Source organism: Scyliorhinus canicula, chromosome 17, assembly GCF_902713615.1.
Source record: "Scyliorhinus canicula chromosome 17, sScyCan1.1, whole genome shotgun sequence".
NCBI classification, from domain to species: Eukaryota; Metazoa; Chordata; class Chondrichthyes; order Carcharhiniformes; family Scyliorhinidae; genus Scyliorhinus; species Scyliorhinus canicula.
In genome coordinates this window covers 80,300,224-80,320,238 of record NC_052162.1, presented here as the reverse complement: position 1 = coordinate 80,320,238, position 20,015 = coordinate 80,300,224, and the positions used below count along the sequence as shown (strand labels likewise).

The following is a 20,015-nucleotide window of genomic DNA, read 5'->3' as shown; positions in this document are numbered from 1 at the left end:
TCCACCATTATTTGTGAAAACGTGCAAAATATTTGTTCAATACTTCTTTTCCATGCCTTAATCCATCACATTTAGGCTCCCTCCTTTATTTCGGGGTGGTCCTACTCTCTCTAACTGTTCCTTTGCTTTATATACTATAATAACCCTTATTTTATTCAATATTATCTGTTAATTTTATATTTCCTCTTTGTCTTTCCATCCTCCTATTACACATCTGCATCACTCATGATTATCATATTGTGCACCCATACTTCATAAAGTTTTCCTTTTAGTTTCAGTTTAATTTTGATTTATTCATGAAACTATTCTTTGAGGCATGCCCCTTCATTTTAAAAGATTAATCTAACATGGGTATTTTTATATTATTACACCCAACTAATTCTGGTGCTGCACCTAACAAAGAAACCACATTCCAAATAAGGATGAAAATGCTCCCAGAATCTCACTTTGTACTGCAAGGAGTACTAAATTAAAAATTGTTTCTCCGATACAAGTACATACTGTTAATTTTTAGAAAATCAATTGGGCTTCACCGTGTAAATACTATCAAGGTATGTATTCCCCTGCGGTCAAGTTGGTTTGTTGCAGTATTGGCTACTCTTGCTGAATAGAAATGTCAAAGCAATTGATGTGCAATGGTTAAAGTAAATCTTGTGTTTTATCACCACGTCAGAGGTATGTTGACTGTTTCACATACTACAAGTTAGTTTACTGGTCAGTGACATGCAGGCTGTTCCATTTGCTGATTGTACAAGGACTAGAGGACTAAGTGACACAGATTTAATATTTTGAGCAAGAGATGAAGGGGGACTGTAAAGTAGTGAGTCTTGCACTATGAGGGTGTTGGAGGCAGAGATAATCAGTGATTTTGAAAGGAAATTAGATGGGTACTTAAATGGGGTTGGCTAAATTGCCTTACAGAGAGCTGGCATGGTCTCCAAATAATTTGCTCCTGCAATTACAAATGCCACATCCTTCCAGTTGCTAATACTGGGTTCAAAACAATTGAGAATTATTCCATACACTCAAATGTTATAGTTCAAAATGGTAGATCTGCCCCAGCACTTTGAATTGCACAAATGCACTGTGGGTTCTGTGAATTAATGGATTTATGCTGTTTTGTTTTATTTTCTCGATGTATGTTCTGAGTGTAAAATCTTTGAACTTAAAATGGAACTCTAAGTAATATACTTAATAATGATTTATACTATGGTCTCAATAACCCATCAGCAATGATTGTATTGAATGGACAAGCAGACTGTACAGACCATGTGGTCTGCTCCTGCTCTTATTCCTTATGTTCTTTGTGTACTTAACCTAACAATTTTACCTTTGAGATATAAAATTCTGATATGACCCTCATGTGATAATTCTGTTCTGAGGTTTGATAGTCATTTCAGCATGATTTATCACTGTAATTAGCATTATTTTCACTTTATCGTGACAATGGTATGTGTAGTATTGAAGTCATATGGCTATTTAATCTCGAGCTTCACTTTAATATTTGACATCATCCCAAATGCTTAATCGAGTTATAACCTTGTTGCTCTTATCCAGTCTTCCATAATTCTAGAAGTATCCATCATCACATCCTGACTTTTTTGCAATAAATTTTACTCTTCAGGCACTTTGTTACAGCGATGGAAGTTTCCCTTAGACCAGCAGATGAACAGGCAAATGGCTAGCGGCGTTGAACCTGGTGGCTCTGGCACTATTTATTTAGTGCTTTTTGGCTTGACAAGTTTAGGAGCTGGTGCATATGTAAGTAGCAGGGCTGTTTAATAAAAGGAATGAGCTTGCCGCTCCTTCTCTCAATAACTTCCTTTTTGTTTCCCCCAGGATTTCCTAACATCTCTCTTCTTTCAGCTCATCTTCTTTGCTTTCTAGGTACTTCCAGTAACTGGAAAAGAAATTATAAAATACCATATGGATTACATAAATCACTTAACTTTCCTGATTGTGTGACCCTTGATTTCATTGGCCCTTTAGATCCACTTTTTGATTATAAATTTGATTGCAATAGCAGTTAGGAACAACACCCGTTCCCATGACCTATTGTCAGCTGAATTTGGGTTCACATTATAGGAGCAAATTTAGTTTGTTTTTTTCAGGAAGGTTGAGAGTTGTATTCGAGATGGTGATTCCTATGAATGCAGTACACTTTTTTAACCTAACTTTCATTTTGTACGGCATGAGGGGCAGTGGCATAATTTACTCCAGTAGTTTACTAAGAAGTATAAGAACTCAGTTGTTGCCAAATGAAATACTTTTCTGTGCTGGCTGTTAGTTCAAATGATGTGCAGTTCAACTCAGTCCCTATTTAAAATGAAAACTTTTTTATAAGGAATATCTGAATGAATTTGATTATAAAAAGGACAATTCGGCAGGGATTAAACCGCTATAGCTGAAGTCCGCTGTACTGTGAGCACCATTTTATGTCCATTCTGTGCCTTGATTTAGCCCCATTTGGACTTCTGGTGGCACCCATGAGCTAAGCGTCTGCACAAAAGGTTGCTCCCACCTGGAAACCTGTTTCTGGACCTTTTCAACCTAATGAGTGGGCACCAAAATTGGAAAAAAATCAGACAAACCTGATCCTCGTCAATAACTCTGTCAGTTGGGAATGTCGGCGGGCTACCAAACTAGACGCAAAGAGAGTACAAATAAACAGAGCAAGACCCCCACATCGGAGTCAGTGGGCCTGCGTGCCAGGTCAAAGTTGAACTTGGTAGATCTTGCAGCATCGTCAATGCCATCTCAGTCCTCGACGAAGAGGCTGATGGAGGTCATCGTGGTTAGAACTCCAAAAACAGAAAAGCAGTGAAGGAGGACCTGTTGTCGGCAATGGAAATGGCATCGAAGCAGCAGTGGACCCCTCCGTGGTTCGATGGTCAGGATGGAGTGGCGGCTGGAGTGCAAGGTGCGATGATCCTGGCAATGGAGAGGACAGTCATGGAGCGGGGCGGACAAATTCCCTCATTGGGGGCTGAAATAATGATGTTGGCAGCGACCAAATGTCCAGAATTAACGAGCAAGAGAACCGGTCTCGGTGCCAGAACTCTGGATCCTGGGGCTACCAGAGGGGCACAGAAGGTAAGAGCCCAACCGATTACATCTTGAAGTTGCTCGGGAAACTTGTTTGGGAGGGGGGGGGGGTCTTAAATCACCTAAACTGAACTGGGCCGCCAACCATGATCTGGAAAATCACTGCATGCTGTCATCGCCAGACTCCACCTTCCAGAGCCAGGAATGTATCTAAGTTGGACGAAGACCGCACAGATCTGTGACTGGAAGGGATACTTCCTTCATATATACCAGGACATTGGGGCTGACCTGGCTAGGCGGCAATTGGAATTTTAATAAAGCAAACACAGCATTATTCAAAAGTAAAGTTTGATTTGGCATGTTGTACGCGGTGAAGCTTTGAGTCACTTTCAAAGACTGGGTCCATTTCTTTAACATGCCAGAGGAGGGAAACTACTTTGTGCAGAAGAATTGACTGGGAATGAACTGAGCGCGGGGGCGCAATGTCATGGATGTTTATTTAGGAATTTCTACATGTTTGTTTTGTTATTTCTCTTATAGGCCTTGTTACAGGGCTGAACACTATAGGTATCAGGGTTAATTCATCTGGGAGAAGAGGAGTTAGTAACTCGTCTTTGGGTTTCTATTTTGTTCGTCTTCCAGCATGGGCGACTTTAAATGGTGAGAGTGGGGGTTCAGCGCTGTGAGGGATCATTCGGGTAGTTGGGCTTTGTTTGGGGGTGGGGGCACCATGCTCGCAGCAGGCATGATAGTAAACGGAAGTGATGGAGGGGGGAGTGGAAGGTGGGGTCTGCACCATGTCTCCCAAGAAGGGGGATGGTGTCTGGCAGGGCTGGGTGGGTAATCCTATGTGCTGGGGCTAGCTGGTTTCTTGGTGTACTTGGGGGAATGGTGTGGCTAGCTGTCCAATCAAAGGGGGATGGGTAGTATGTTGATCTCACAGGTTTCATGGTTGGATGGTTTGAATGAAGGTGCTGGCAGTGGCCATCTTGGACGGACTGAGGAAAAAAGCAAGCCTGGGCATGCAGTGGCATGTCCAGAAAGTGATTATAGCTGACTGTAAAAGGGGGGTGGTGCAGAGACTCCCTCGGCCCCCGGATGGTTACCTGGAACATGAGGGGGCTTAATGGTCTGGTCAAAAGAAAATGAGCCTTCTCCCACTTGAAAAGCCTGAGAGCCGATGTAACATCTTAGGGCCAAGGATCTTAGTGCGCGTAAGGAAGAACTGAGTGAAACAAGAGTATCAATCACATTTTAATGTGAGGGCGAGAGGGCAATCTGTCTAATAAATACGATAACCAGTACAGTGATACTGATGAACGTGTACACCCCGAACTGGTATGATGCAGAATTTATCAAGAATTTATCATTTTAAAAAAAAAATAATTTTTATTGGAATTTTTACAAAATATAAACATCTTAACTCTATTAACAAACAACCGCGGTAAGGGCAGCGCGGTAGCATGGTGGTTAGCATAAATGCTTCACAGCTCCAGGGTCCCAGGTTCGATTCCCGGCTGGGTCGCTGTCTGTGCGGAGTCTGCACGTCCTCCCCGTGTGTGCGTGGGTTTCCTCCGGGTGCTCCGGTTTCCTCCCACAGTCCAAAGATGTGCGGGTTAGGTGGATTGGCCATGCTAAATTGCCCGTAGTGTCCTAAAAAGTAAGGTTAAGGGGGGGAGGGGTTGTTGGGTTACGGGTATAGGGTGGATACATGGGATTGAGTAGGGTGATCATTGCTCGGCACAACATCGAGGGCCGAAGGGCCTGTTCTGTGATGTACTGTTCTATGTTCTATGTAACATCCCAAGAACAATACCCCTCCAACTTCAAGAGCAACTTCAAACAAAAGGAAAAAGAAAAAAAAAACCACAAGATCCCCCAAACAACAAAAGGGAAAGAGATAGCACCCGCCACATCCCAACCGTTCCACCAGGAAGTCCAAGAAAGGCTGCCACCGCCTGAAAAACCCTTGAACTGATCCTCTCAGGGCAAATTTCACCCTCTCCAATTTAATGAACCCCGCCATATCATTGATCCAGGCCTCCACGCTTGGGGGCCTCGCATCCTTCCATTGGAGCAAGATTCTTCGCCGGCCTACTAGGGACGCAAAGGCCAGAACACCGGCCTCTATCGCCTCCTGCACTCCGGGCTCCACTCCAAAAATTGCGAGTCCCCAGCCTGGCTCGACCCTGGATCCCACCACCCTCGACACCGTCCTTGCTACCCCCTTCCAAAACTCCCCCAACGCTGGGCACGCCCAAAACATATGGGCGTGATTCATAAGAACATAAGAACTAGGAGCAGGAGTAGGCCATCTGGCCCTTCGAGCCTGCTCCGCCATTCAATTAGATCATGGCTGATCTTTTGTGGACTCAGCTCCACTTTCCGGCCCGAACACCATAACCCTTAATCTCTTTATTCTTCAAAATCTATCTATCTTTACCTTAAAAACATGTAATGAAGGAACCTCAACTGCTTCACTGGGCAAGGAATTCCAAAGATTCACAACCCTTTGGGTGAAGAAGTTCCTGGGCTCCCCGAGCACCTAGCACACCTGTCCTCGCCCCCGAAAAACCTACTCATCCTCGACCCAGTCATGTGGGCCCTATGCAGCCCCTTGAACTGTATGAGGCTAAGCCTCGCACAGGAAGAGGAGGAATTCACTCTCTCCAGGGCATCTGCCCACGTCCCCTCCTCAATCTCCTCACCCAGCTCCTCTTCCCATTTACCCTTCAGTTCCTCCACCGAGGCCTCGTCTACCTCCTGCATCACCCGGTATATGTCCGAAATCCTCCCTCCTCCAACCCACACCCCCGAGAGCACCCTGTCCCGTACCCCACTGGGGGCAACAAGGGGAACCCCTCCATCTGCCGCCTGGCAAACGCCCTAACCTGCATGTACCGAAACATGTTCCCCGGGGGAGCCCAAACTTCCCGTTTGATAAGGTTCCCCACAGTAGGCTATTGCAGAAAATAAGGAAGTATGGAATTGAAGGTGATTTAGCGGTTTGGATCAGTAATTGGCTAGCTGAAAGAAGACAGAGGGTGGTGGTTGATGGCAAATGTTCATCCTGGAGTTCAGTTACTAGTACTGTGCTGTAGTGTTCTATGTTCTATGTTCCCCTCTAACTCCCCCAAGCTCGCAAACCTCCCCTCCACAAACAGGTCCCTCAACCTCCTAACCCCTGCCCTGTGCCAGCCCAGAAATCTGCCATCAATGCTCCCTGGGACAAACCGATGGTTCCCCCGTATCGGGGCCTCCATCGAACCCCCCATTTCTCCCCTGTGCCGTCTCCATTGCCCCCAAATTTTGAGGGTAGCCACCACCACCGGGCTCGTGGTATACCTTGTTGGAGGGAGCGGCAATGGCGCCGTTACTAGCGCCTCCAAGCTCGTGCCCACACAAGACGCTCCATCCTCTTCCATGCTGCCCCCTCCTCGTCCATTACCCACTTACGCACCATCGCTGCGTTGGCAGCCCAATAGTACCCACAGAGGTTGGGCAACGCCAGCCCCCCCCCATCCCTGTCTCGTTCCAGGAACACTCTTCTAACCCTCGGATGCCCATGCGCCCACACAAATCCCGTGATACTCCTGTTGACCCTCCTAAAAAAGGCCTTCGGGATAAGGATGGGAAGGCACTGGAACAGAAACAAAAACCTCGGGAGCACCGTCATCTTAACGGACTGCACCCTCCCCGCCAGTCACAGCGGTAACATATCCCACCTCTTAAACTCCTCCTCCCTGCTCCACCAACCTTGTGAGGTTGAGCTTGTGCAGGGCCCCCCCAGCTCCCCGCCACCTGGACCCCTAGGTACCTGAAGCTCTTCCCTGCCTGCTTCAATGGGAGCCTACCAATCCCCTCCTCTTGATCCCCCGGATGTACCACAAACACCTCACTCTTGCCCAAGTTCAACTTATACCCCGAGAAACCCCCGAATTCACTAAGAATCCTCATCACCTCCGGCATCCCCCCCACCGGGTCCGCCACACACAGCAACAGGTCGTCCGCGTACAGCGACACTCGATGCTCCTCCCCACCCCGCACCAGGCCCCTCCAGTTCCCTGACTCGCTCGATGCCATGGCCAGGGGCTCAATTGCCAACGCGAAGAGCAAGGGGGACAGGGGGCACCCCTGTATCGTCCCCCGGTACAGCCGAAAGTACTCCGACCTCCTCCTATTTGTGGCTACACTCGCCATCGGGGCCTCGTAGAGCAGCCTCACCCACCGGATAAACCCCTCCCCAAACCCAAACCTCTCCAACACCTCCCACAAATACTCCCACTCAACCCTATCGAAGGCCTTCTCCGCATCTAATGCCACCACTATCTCCGCCTCCCCTTCCACAGCCGGCATCATAATAACGTTGAGGAGCCTTCGTACGTTTGTATTCAGCTGCCTTCCCTTCACAAACCACGTCTGGTCCTCATGAATGACCCCGGGCACGCAATCCTCTATTCTAGTGGCTAGGATCTTTGCCAGCAGCTTAGCATCGGCGTTCAGCAGCGAAATCGGCCTATATGATCCGCACTGCAGAGGGTCCTTGTCCCGCTTCAGGATCAAGGAAATCAGCGCCCGTGACATAGTTGGGGGCAAAGCCCCCCCCCTCCCTTGCCTCATTAAAGGTCCGGACCAACAGGGGGCCCAACAGGTCCAAATACCTTTTATAAAATTCCGCTGGAAACCCGTCCGGCCCCGGCGCCTTCCCCGACTGCATGCTCCCTATCTCTTTGACCACCTCCTCCAGCTCGATCGGCGCCCCCAGTCCCTCCACCTGCTCCTCCTCCACCCTCGGGAATCGCAGCTTGTCCAAGAAGCGCCCCATTCCACCCCCCTCCACCGGGGGCTCCAACCGGTACAGTTCCCCATAGAAGTCTCTGAAGACCCCATTAACATCTACTCCCCTCCGCACCACCTTCCCAGCCCTATCCGTCACTCCCCCAATCTCCCTGGCCGCGTCCCGCTTTCGGAGCTGGTGTGCCAGCATCCTGCTCGCCTTCTCCCCGTATTCATACACCGCCCCCTGTGCTTTCCTCCACTGAGCTTCCGCCTTTCTGGTAGTCAATAGGTCAAATCTGGCCTGAAGGCTACGCCTCCCCCAGCAATCCCTCCTCTGGGGCCTGCGCATATCTTTGCTTGCCACTCACCATCACATATCTCCCGCCACTGTCAGCCACCACATTTAACGCCTCAAATGACACCTTCTTCCCCACCAGGATCGCCACCCCCTTCCTCTTCTCATCCAGCCCTGAGTGGAATACTTGGCCCACCCATCCCTTCCTCAGCCGAACCTGGTCCACCACTCTTCCCCACCAGGATCGCCACCCCCTTCCTCTTCTCATCCAGCCCTGAGTGGAATACTTGGCCCACCCATCCCTTCCTCAGCCGAACCTGGTCCACCACTCAGGTGTGTCTCCTGGAGCATGGCCACATCCGCCTTCAGTCCCTTCAGGTGCGCAAATACCCGGGCCCGTTTGACCGGCCCATTCAGCTCCCTCACATTCCAGGTTATCAGCCGGATCCGAGGGCTCCCTACCCCCTCCCCTGCCGATTAGCCGTACCCCATCCCTTGCCCACCCCCGGCCAGTGTCCTCCGCTCTGCCAGTTTCCCACGGCGGCAACCCCCCCCAGCACCCCCTGCGTCCTCCAGCTCCTTCCTGACCGTTTCAGCAGCAACCCGGTACCCCCCCCCCCCCCCTCCCCCCCCCCCCCCCAAGGCTAGGACCCCTCCTAGCTGCGCCCCTCCCTCCACAGCACTCCCGTGAGCCAGCTATCTTCTGCTGACCCCGGCGACTCCCGCCCTACCTTCGGCTCCTCCCCACGTGGGACTGCCCCTCTTCCATTGTGCCCGTCAACGGGTCCCCACTCCCCCCGCTCTTGCGCGGGAAAAGAAAACAGCCAGCAACAACCCGCGCTTCTCAGCCCCGGCCCCGCCCCCACCATCTCACAGCGCGGGAAACCCGCAGAAAGCTTGCGCTTTCGCCCTGCTGGGCCCCGCCTCCTCCAGGGCCACTCCCATTGTCAGTCCCCCCCCACCAGCTCCCCGAACTCCCCGTTTACCCCTCTGCCCGAACCCGTCCACCCGATCCCTGCTTGAAAACCCATATAGAAAAAACAGTACGACATCACCCCACCCGCCCTAAGGCCAACCCACTTCTTACACTAAACCAAGCAAATGCAAATACAGTATTATACAACATCCCCCATCTTAGACCCTCAGTTTGAGTCCAATTTCTCGGCTTGCACAAAGGCCCACGCCTCCTCCGGGGACTCAAAATTATGGTGCCGATCCTTATAGGTGACCCACAGACGCGCCGGCTGCAACATGCCGAACTTCACACTCCGTCTGTGGAGCACCGCCTTCGTCTGGTTAAACCCGGCCCTCCGCCTCGCCACCTCCGCACTCCAGTCCTGAAGATCCGCACCTCCGTGTTCTCCCACTTGCTGCTCCGCTCCTTCTTGGCCCACCGGAGCACACACTCACGATCCACGAACCGATGAAACCTCACCAACACCGCCCGTGGCGGCTCGTTCGGCTTGGGCTTCCTAGCCAGAATTATGTGGACCCCCTCCACCTCCAGGGGCCTCTGGAAGGACCCAGCCCCCATCAGCGAGTTTAACATAATCACCACATAGGCTGCTAGGTCCGACCCCTCCAGCCTCTCCGTGAGGCCCAGGATCTGCAAATTCTTCCTCCTCGACCGGTTATCCAGCTCCTCGAACCGCTCCTGCCATCTTTTATGGAGCGCCTCGTGCATCTCCACCTTCCCCGCCACGGCCACGACCTCGTCCTCCCTTTCGGAGGCCTGCTGCTGCAGCTCCCGGATCGCAGCCCCCTGGGCTGTCTGGGTCTCCATCAGTTCCCTGTTAGTTACCTTCAGGGACTCCAGCAGCTCCAACTTCAGCTCCTGGAAGCAGCGCAGCAGAGTCGCCTGCTGCTCCTGGACCCACTTCCTCAGTTCCTCGAGGTCTCCGCTGGCCGCCATTTTATCTTCTTGCCCCCGTTTTTTCAGAGGTGCTTTCTTCGGCTTTTTCTCTGCCCCACTCCTGGTCTGGACCATGGGACCGTTGGGGTCGACTACTGCCCTCTTCCCCCGTTGGGATTTGCCGCTACAGCTCCGTTGGGGGCCCTGAAAAGAGCCCCAAAGTCCGTTCTCCGCGGGAGCCGCCGAATGTGCGGCTTAACTGCTCATTGCCGCCACCGGAAGTCAAGAATTTATCAGTGACGGTGATGCCGACCTCCCCTCCCACCAACTGATGATAGTGGGTAACTTTGACTGTGTCCTGGATCCGAGGGTGGACAGGTCAAGTCTCAGGTCATGTGCACAGTCGGGAATGGTGAAAGAGCTGACTGTTTTAATGGAACGGAGGGTGGGGGGGGGAGGCTGTATTAGACCCTTGGAGGTTCAGACATCCAATGGTGAGGGAGTTCTCCTCCTTGTCACATGTTCAAAGGGTGTACTCCCGAATAGACTTCTTTGTAGTTGGGAAATCAGTCTTTCCAGGGCTGGTGGGGGCTGAATCGTCAGCAATAGTTATCTCCGACCACGCACCACATCGTGCAGATGTAAGGTTGGAGGAAGGTCGGACCCAGCACCCCTACTGGGCCTGGCTCCATAAACCGAACCTGGCTAGTTTGGCGGAAGAGGTGAATGGGGGCCTGCGAAGGTGGGATTCACTCCTCCTCTCCCTGGTGGTGAGAGTGCAGACGATAAAAACGAATGTCCGACCGAGGTTCCGGTTTGTGTTTCGGTCGCTCTTGATTTTTCTCCTCAAATCTTTCGAGACGGTAGCACAGTGGTTAGCACAGTTGCTTCACAGCTCCAGGGTCCCAGGTTCGATTCCCAGCTTGAGTCACTGTCTGCGGAGGCTGCACATTCTCCCCGTGTCTGTGTGGGCTTCCTCCGGGTGCTCTGGTTTCCTCCCACAGTCCAAAGGTTTGGTGGATTGGATGTGACAAATTGCCCTTAGTGTCCAAAAAAAGAGGTTGGGTTGGGTTGTTGGGTTACGAGATAGGGTGGAGGCATGGACTTAAATAGGGTGCTCTTTCTAAGGGCTGCAGACTCGATTAACCAAATGCCCTCCTGTACTGTAAATTCTATGATTCTATGAAAGGTGGATAAACTGATCTCAGCCTTTGTGGTCGGGGAAGAATCCCAGGATTTGTCAAACCGTCCTGCAGAGGGGATGGTGCTCAGGAGGTCTGGCACTGTCCAACCTTATGTACTACTACTGGGCAGTGAACATGGAATGGGTGCGGGGTTCGCTTGGAGAGCTGGGGACGGAGTCTGTGCAAATGGAGGAAGCATTGTGTGTGGGAGCATCCTTGCAGGTGCTGGTTGCTGCCCCTCTCCTGTTCTCCCCAGCCGGGTTCTCTAAGAGCCTGGTGGTGGAAGCATCGTTGAAAGTCTGGAACCAATTCGGGCACTATTACAGGTTGAAGGACATGTCCACCTTGGCACTAATTCGCAACAATTATAGATTCATTCCAGCAGGAATGGATGCCACATACAGTACCTGGAAGAGGGAGGAGGGGATGGTGAGGTTTAGGGACATGTATGTGGATGGTAGGTTTGCAAGACTGGAGGAGCTGACCGAGAAGTTTCAACTTCTGAAAGGGAGCAAGTTTAGATTTCTCCAGATAAGGGACTTTCGCCGCAAGGAGGCTCCCTCTTTTCTTCAGTTGCCAAAGCACCTTGCTGGACAGAATGTTATTGCAGGATGAGAGAGGGGAAGATCTCAGACATCAGGCAGCTGCTAGAGGAAGTAAGGGACCTGTTAGATGAGACAAGGAGAGGTGGGACGACAAATTCAACCTCGAGCTAGAAGGAGGGCTTTGGAGTGAGTTCCTAGACAGTGAGTTGTACCTCCTCTTGTGTTAGACTGGACCCGATACAACTGAAGTCAGGTGTGCATAGGGCACACCTGATCATTCTGTGCACGTGTTTTTTTTCCTTGGGTGGAGGATCGATGCGAGTGATGCCAGAGGGGCTAGCGAACCACTCCCACGTGTTTTGGTCCTGCACAAAGCTGGTCGAGTTTTGGGCCTCGTTTTTTGAGATCATGCCGGGAATCGTGGAGGTCAGGATGGAGCCCTGTCCACTCATGGCGATCATCAGGATGTCGGACTTACTGGAACTACTTGAGGGGAAGGGAGCTGACGTTTGCGCCTTCGCCTCTCGGGTAGCCTGGTGAGATGTCCTGCATGTATGGAGATCGGCAGCGTCACCCAGCGGACCTGGCGGAATTACTAAGATTTTTTTAATAAATGTATTTTATTGGGTTTTTGAACAAAATATATTTACAGTTATGTACACAGAATAAAATATATACATATGTATGTAGAGGAGAAGAAAACACGCACAAAAAACTGGTAGGATATTATGCACTAGCTCAACAACAGCAACTCTACAATTGTCAATATTATTTTCAACATATAAGTAGGCACCTGTTTGCGGAGGGGGGGAGACTGGGGGGGTACATATACATCTGGGTGTCAGAGAAACCCTTGCATTAGTTATGTCCAATGCAGAGAGAGCAATACACAAATGGATCATGTGTTGTTACTTCTCCTTGACGGTTTTCGCTGTCGTTGTCGTCTCCCGTTCACCTGCGCTTCGTTCGTTCGTCCCGTCTTTCGCCTATATTTTCCTTGCTCTCTGTTCCTGTATTTGCCAAGTTTGTTATCGTTTCCCGTGCCCTCCTTCCTGTTATCATTCCCTTGCCTGCCCCTACACCTCTCTGGTTGCCCTCTATTATTCCCTGTTTACACCCTCTTCTCCCCCCACCCCACCCTGCCCCCTCCTGTGATTTGCCTTTCTTTTCTCTTCGGTTTAGCTGTATCCCCCCAACCCCGGTCTATCCCTCCCTCTCATGCCTTGGCTACCTGGCTATTATTCTGCTTGTTCGTTGGCCACAAAAACATATCGCAACAATTGGGTGAATGGCTCCAACGTTCTGCGGAAGCCGTTGTCTGACCCTCGGATGGCGAATTTGATTTTCTCCATTTGGAGAGATTCTGAGAGGTCGGACAGCCAGTCTGCAGCTTTGGGTGGTGCTGCTGACCACCAGCCGAACAGGATTCTACGGCGGGAGATCAGGGAGGCAAAGGCAAGGGCGTCCGCCCTCCTCCCCAGGAATAGATCTGGCTGGTCTGATACCCCAAAGACCGCCACTTTCGGGCATGGCTCCCCCCTCACCCCCACCACTTTGGACATTGCCTCGAAGAAGGCTGTCCAGTACTCTGCAAGTCTGGGGCAAGACCAGAACATGTGGGCGTGGTTGGCCGGGCCTCCTTGGCACTGTTCACATCTATCCTCCACCTCCATGAAAAACCTACTCATACAAGTTATTATTAAGTGGGCTCTATGTACCATTTTTAGTTGTGTCAGGCTGAGCCTTGCGCACATGGAGGTGGAGTTGACCCTATGCAGTGCTTCGCTCCAGAGTCCCCACCCTATTTCAATCCCCAGGTCTTCCTCCCATTTCTTTCTTGTTGCGTCCAGTACGGTGTCGGCCCTTTCTACCAGTCGGTCATACATGTCGCTACAGTTCCCTTTATCGAGGATGCTTGCGCCCAGTAACTCTTCCAGTAATGTCTGTCGTGGTGGTTGTGGGTACGAACCTGTCTCCTTTCGTAGGAAGTTTTTGAGTTGCAGGTACCTTAGCTCGTTCCCCTGGCTATTTCGTCCAACGTTGTGATCCTGCCGTCTGTATATTCGTCCCTGACTGTCAGTGTCCCTCTGTCCTGTCCCCACTTTTTAAAGGTGGCGTCAGTCAGTGCTGGTGTGAAGCTATGGTTGTTGTAGATGGGAGCTTTGTCTGACATTTTGGTCGCGTAGTTTTACATAGAGTTACATAGAATTTACAGTGCAGAAGGAGTTGGTAGTTTTGCTCCCGTAGTTGGTTCCAGGACTGGAGGATAGCTATCACCACTGGGCTGCTGGAGTGTTTTTTGGGTGGGGATGGGAGTGCCGCCGTGGTGATGGCCCGGAGGGAGGTCCCCTTGCAGTAGGCCTCTTTCGAGTGCACCCACTCGGCTTCTGTCTCCTTGATCCATCCCCTTATTCGCTCGGCTGTCATCGCCCAGTGGTAGAGTTGTACGTTTGGGCGGGCTAGTCCCCCCTGGATTTTGTTTTTTGTAGGACCTTTTTGGGATCCTAGCATTCTCTCTCTCTTCCCCCCCCCCCCCCCCCCCCCCCCCCCCCCCCCCCCCCCATACACAAACGCCATGATTAGTTTGTCGAGTGCTTTGAACAAGGCCTTGGGGATGTAGATCGGGATAAATCTGAATAGGAAGAGGTACCTGGGCACTGTGTTCATTTTGATTGTCTGGACTCTCCCATGAGGGAGAGTGGGAATGTGTTCCATCTTTGCAGGTCCTTTTTTATTCCTCTGTCAGACTGGTGAGGTTCCATTTGTGGATACCTTTCCAGTCATAGGCTATTTGGATCCCCAGGTAGCGGAAATTGTGTTGGGCTTGTTTAAAGGGCAGACCCTTCAGTGCTGGCTTGTGGATATACCAGGAAGATCTCGCTTTTGCTCATCTTGAGTTTGTAGCCTGAGAAGGTGCCAAACTCTTTCAGGGGCACGATGATTCCGCCCATGCTGCTTTGTGGGTCCAAAATGTATAGGAGCAGGTCATCTGCATAGAGTGAGACTCTGGCGGAATTAGAGAAAATCAAATTTGCTATCTTGGTGGGAGAAAGGGTTCCGCTCCAGATGAAAGTAGTTCATCGGCATCTTTAAAGATCTATCCGTTCTATTGTTGTTTATCTTTGTTTTGTTTTGCTACGTTTGGAATAAAAATGTATTTGAAAAAAGATTGAGCCCCATTTTTTTGAATTAGACTTGCTGTTAAGGTTATTCATGAAGGTCTCGTGTTCTCAACATTGCCCCTCACCTGAGGTGTGGTGCCCTTGGGTAAAATCACCACCAGTCAGCTCTCAAAGGGGAGAGCAGCCTATGGCACTCTGGCGACATTTTAAACCTCATAATTTTCTGTTTTCTGCAGCAGTGTGCTTATATTTGCATCCATCAGAATGAAAATAAATGGCCTTTAGTGTACACTGTAGATATCTCCATATAGAACCAAATATTTTGTAGATAACATGTTTCAGACTTAATGGCCTGGATTCTCTGCGCCGAAATGGCGCTCGGCGCGGGGGCGGAGAATGGGGCTTCAGACCCGCGATCGGCTCCGATGCCAGGACACGATTCTCCGGCGACTGGAGAATCGGCACCAGTCACGCGCGCACTGTTGAAACAGGCCCCGCGACGATTCTCCGCGGTCGACCGGACGGGTTCCCACCGGCGTGGTTCATGTATGGTTACACCCCATGGGACCTCGGCATTGTGGCTGCGGTGGCCGTCCTGGTGGGGGCCGGGGGTGATCAGTCTCCAGGAGATCCTCTACAATGGCCAGACCCTCGATCAGGGGCAACCGATCATCGGGTGCGCACGATCGTGGGGGCCTTCCTTCTTCCGAGCCTCTGTGTGGCTCTGCCATGTTGCGCGGCGCAGAAGCGTCCGCCGCACGGACCCGCGGCAGGCAGTGCAGGGCCGCGTACGGCAACTGGAGCAGCTCGGAGCACTCCAATGCCGTGCTGGTCCTCTGTGGGCTACAGAATCGCTGGGCCAAGAGGCTGGTTGACGCCGGCGTGAAACATTCCGGTGTTTACGCCAGCGTCAACACTTAACCTCGTTTTTGGAGAATCCTAGCCAATGTGCCACATTATACATCAAGTAAATCTGAAAAATGTCAGCCTTTTCTTAATTGTTCAAAATTGCAGGACTACATGAAAAAGGCAGGGGAGTGGCACTAGGTGCATTGCTATTGCATGGAACTGGCACAGACATGGGCTGAATGGGCTCCTTCAGTGCTCTAACTATTTTATGATTTGAATCGACTGGTGTTGATTACTGAAATATGATCAGAAAATATTCCATGGAATTGCTTGAAAGGCTGAAATTTCTAACTAACAGATCATTAACTTTATTTTTCAAATTAGTTCCAACCACCATTTTTATTTCTGACCCAGTAGAATATGCAGTTTTTAAAATAAATTTAGAGTATCCAATTCTTCTTTTTCCAACTAGGGGTCAATTTAGCGTTGCAAATTCACCTAACTTGCACATCTTTTTGGGTTGTGGGGTGAGACCCCCTCAGACACGGGAAGAATGTGCAAACTCCACACGGACAGTGTCCCAGGACGGGGATCAAACCTGGGCCCTCAGCGCCGTGAGGCAGCAGTGCTAACCACTGTGCCGCTATGTCACCCCTAGCTGAATATGTAGTTGTATAAATATTGGAACACACACTGCAGAGGGCTTCCTCTTAAAGTCATTAAACATGCCCACATATTTGTCTCTGTGGATTATTTCACTTCAGAGGCCTACATGTGACTTGCAGACTTGAGCTAATTTTTCTCCTCGTCTGCAGTTTAAATTACTCTCGCTGGGCTTGTTATCATCCCTTATTTGCCTTTCGTTGGGCCCAGCCATGCCTGGTTTGGAACCCTGTTCTTACATTTGTCAGTACCTGTCCACTGTTTGTTGCATCTCTTTGAATTGTTCAAAAATATATTTATTATATTAACACCATCTTTTAAATTCAGCCTGATCCCTTATACACAGTTGAGCTTACCATTCAACACGTTGATTGTTCAGAGAGGTCCACTAAGTTGTTTTCTGAGGGGAACATTCCCTGCTAAAAATAGCTTTTAAATTACTTTTATATCTACATTGTAACATAATGGGCAGCAATTATAAGAACAGAAATAGAAAGTGAAAAGACCCACATGTTTACTGATTTTTTTATGTCACAGAACATCAACTAGTTGTTCAGAGGTATTGCAAGGAAATAACATTTATGATTTTCAAGCAAGCATGGCGATCTTGTGTTAAACTTTAAGCATCGAACAATGGAAACAAAATCCGAACAAAAGTGAAATAAAAGGGCTTTGAAATTAAAGGGTTTTCACTACATTTTCCAATTTGGTTTCTTCCTTTACTCTTTTCCTGATTAGTATCTTCTTTACTTTTCTATTCTTCTCTACAGTTTTCAAGCCTTTCAAAATGCCTGCTGCAGGAACCCCCTCAGGGTGCTTGATGTCCACAGGTCTGCCAAGGGACAGCAGCAACAATCTCATGTACTGCTTCATTGTTGGTGGAACATTCATTGGGGGAGTTGCATATGTAAGCCAGCTTTGCCCTTTTGTAGTTGTATTTCAAATATTCCTTCCCCTGGATAGGCTATTATAACCTATTATATATATTGTGAAATTGTAGTCTCCAATTCATGCAATGTCATCACTAAGATATCAATGAAGTGTAACAGTGGGTCCGGGAATACTTCATACAATGTCAACTTGAATTAGAGGAAACACCTTCTGTCATAGTAATAGATATTGTTTCTTTATAAATTTAAGTTTGAATTTGGAGAGAATATTTTGAACTTTAATATCCCAATTACTGATGGTTACACATGTAACCCAGTGGTGGTACTGGCATAATGATTTGAAGTCATGAATAAATACCATGCACAATATATTTTTTTATCAAGATCTCAAATAGTGATAAAAGTGCAGGGTACATTGGTTTCAGGATGATATACATTGCGCTGCTTTTCCATTCTGGAGAGTAAGTGTTCCCACCGGAGTAGAGCCGCTTCTGGTCTCCGCTTGTGCTGGGAGCGGCGCTCAGGAGTGATTGATTCCCTCTCGTTTTCCATGCAAATTTATGAATAGAGCAAAGCTCACAGCATTGTGTTGGAATCCCAGTATCGGGCCACCGTTTTTAGCAGGCGGTCCAACACAGCCCAACATCTGCCCCCCCCCCCCCCCCTGCTCACAACGCAAGTCCTGCCCCTTCCCTCTGCTGACAAGAAGGCGCATCCTGTCCGTCCCCGTCACCCCCATCAGCACAGGAATAACAGGTCCCCATCCCTACACACGCATGCATGAGGGAGACCTGACCCCCCCCCCCCTCTCCATCAGAACCCTCCTCTCTATCAGATCCCTGCTAATTAATCCCCCAACAGAGACAGTTCCAGCCTCTCTCTCTCTCTCTCTCTCTCCACCCCCCACCCCTCCCCCTCCATAAGACCCATAACCGAGACCTCTATCAGAAACCCCTGCCTGAAAGCTGAAGATCAGTCCAGGCACTGTGTTTTCACTTTCCCTTTCCTAACCTATGATGCCTTGGATGATATTTCCTGGAAAGCGCAGCACACATCAAGCCTTTCAAATGCAAACCTTCGGTTCAATTTCACACAGCAAGACATTGCATTAACCAGTGATTGACAGTTTTATTACCCATCGACAGATTCTTGGTGGTTTGTTTATTGATCTTTCCCTTCACCCTTGAATGCATTTCCATTACCCTGCTTTGATGCAAATCACAATGTTTATAAACACTCTTGCTATGATTGACAGTTCCTCATCACATCAAAGACAGCTGTGTGCTTCATAAAATTCCTCCAGTGCAGATGGGAGGCCATTTGGCCCATCAGGTCTACACTGTACCTTGGCCTACTTCCCCAGTCTATCCCTGTAACCCCATATCCCCACCTCACCTTTGCACGCAAAGAGACAATTTAGAATGGTCAAACCATCTAACCTACACATATTTGGACTGTGGCAGGGAACGGAAGCACCCGGAGGAAACCCACTCAGGCATGGGGAGAACGTGCAAACATCACACAGTCACCCAAAGTTGGAATTGAACCCGGTTCCCTGGTGCTGTGAGGCAGCAGTGCTAACCACCATCCCACCTGCTACCTGCTGTGAAAAAGAGAAAGTCAAAACACTTAGCTGCAGTTGGGTGAGGTGGTTGTAGGATTTGTATTGTCCGGGGGGGGGGGGGGGGCCTTCCCTTCTGATGGACATTTGGGGGCACCTCTATTATGCACTGACTCCCTTGATCCACACTTGAATATTCCTGCACCAATTCGCACCTGCATGAATCCCGGCTGAGAGGCCTAGAGCATCACGGACCTAGAGAATCGGATGCAAATGGGTGTATATAACCCATCTCGCTACTGTCAACAGGCAATGTTCCTGGGTGCCAAGTATGCACAAAGAGGAGAGGTGGAAAGTTTATAATTGAAGGTGTGGACTGTGAGACATTACTTGAGCATTAATGCCTTAATGGGAAGCTGCTGAGGGTGAACTGGTTTCAGCATTTATTGTCAGATCTGGCTCGCATCAGGCACTTGCCTTCCCAAATGCTTCACCAATCTAGGGTCACATGAAAAACAAAGGTAACTTCTGATTTTTCTCCCCAACCACCTCTTTAAATCCCTAACCTCTGCCCCTTACCATACTGGTTGCCAACAGGAAGTGTGGGATACACATGGATTTCTTAGTCACTAAGGTTGAGACCATTTGTTCAATTGTCTTATCCCTCCCTTTCCCTTTCCCTACCACATCAAACTTTGCCCAGTGTCCCCCCCTACTATAACCCTGGATGCCCATCCGTCGCTAGTTTCCCCACCTATTTCTCCTCATCCCTCTCTCAGCTTAATTTATCCATGAGATCTACCTGTAGCTCTCAACAATTGCAAATAATTTCTCTGTGCTTTTACATCTTTACATCTGTTGTCACTTGTACCTCCTCAAAAGAAAATCCATCTTTCACCCCAGTTTTTTGCAAACTACTCCATCTCCAACCACCCTTTTCTTTCCAAGGTCCTTGAAAATGTTGTCGCTGCCCAAACCTGTGTTCCTCTTTCCTGGTGATATGATCTGAGGAAACTGTTAGTTTCAGCATGTGCACTGACAACTCAAAGTTCCAACTCGTTCAACACTGCTCTGTGTTGGGGCAGCACGGTAGCACAGTGGTTAGCACTGTTGCTTCACTGCTCCATGGTCCCTGGTTTGATTCCCGGCTTGGGCCACTGACTATGCAGAGTCTGCGTGTTCTCCCCGTGTCTGTGTGGGTTTTCTCCGGTTTCCTCCCACAGGCCCCAA

General features: G+C 49.6%; 1 protein-coding gene across 10 annotated transcripts in view; it reads left to right on the top strand.

The window, feature by feature from the left end:
- Positions 1-20,015, top strand: part of aifm1 (apoptosis inducing factor mitochondrion associated 1) — a 73,450-nt gene that overhangs the window by 6,730 nt on the left and 46,705 nt on the right. For 6 of the 10 annotated variants that reach the window (XM_038774881.1, XM_038774879.1, XM_038774888.1 and 3 more), the window contains exon 2: positions 17,105-17,241. In XM_038774881.1, the coding sequence (XP_038630809.1) occupies positions 17,105-17,241 (137 nt within the window). Of the gene's footprint in view, positions 1-1,624; positions 1,762-17,104; positions 17,242-20,015 lie in introns of those variants that run through there. The other 4 variants (XM_038774889.1, XM_038774887.1, XM_038774880.1 and 1 more) reach the window with 2 other exon arrangements.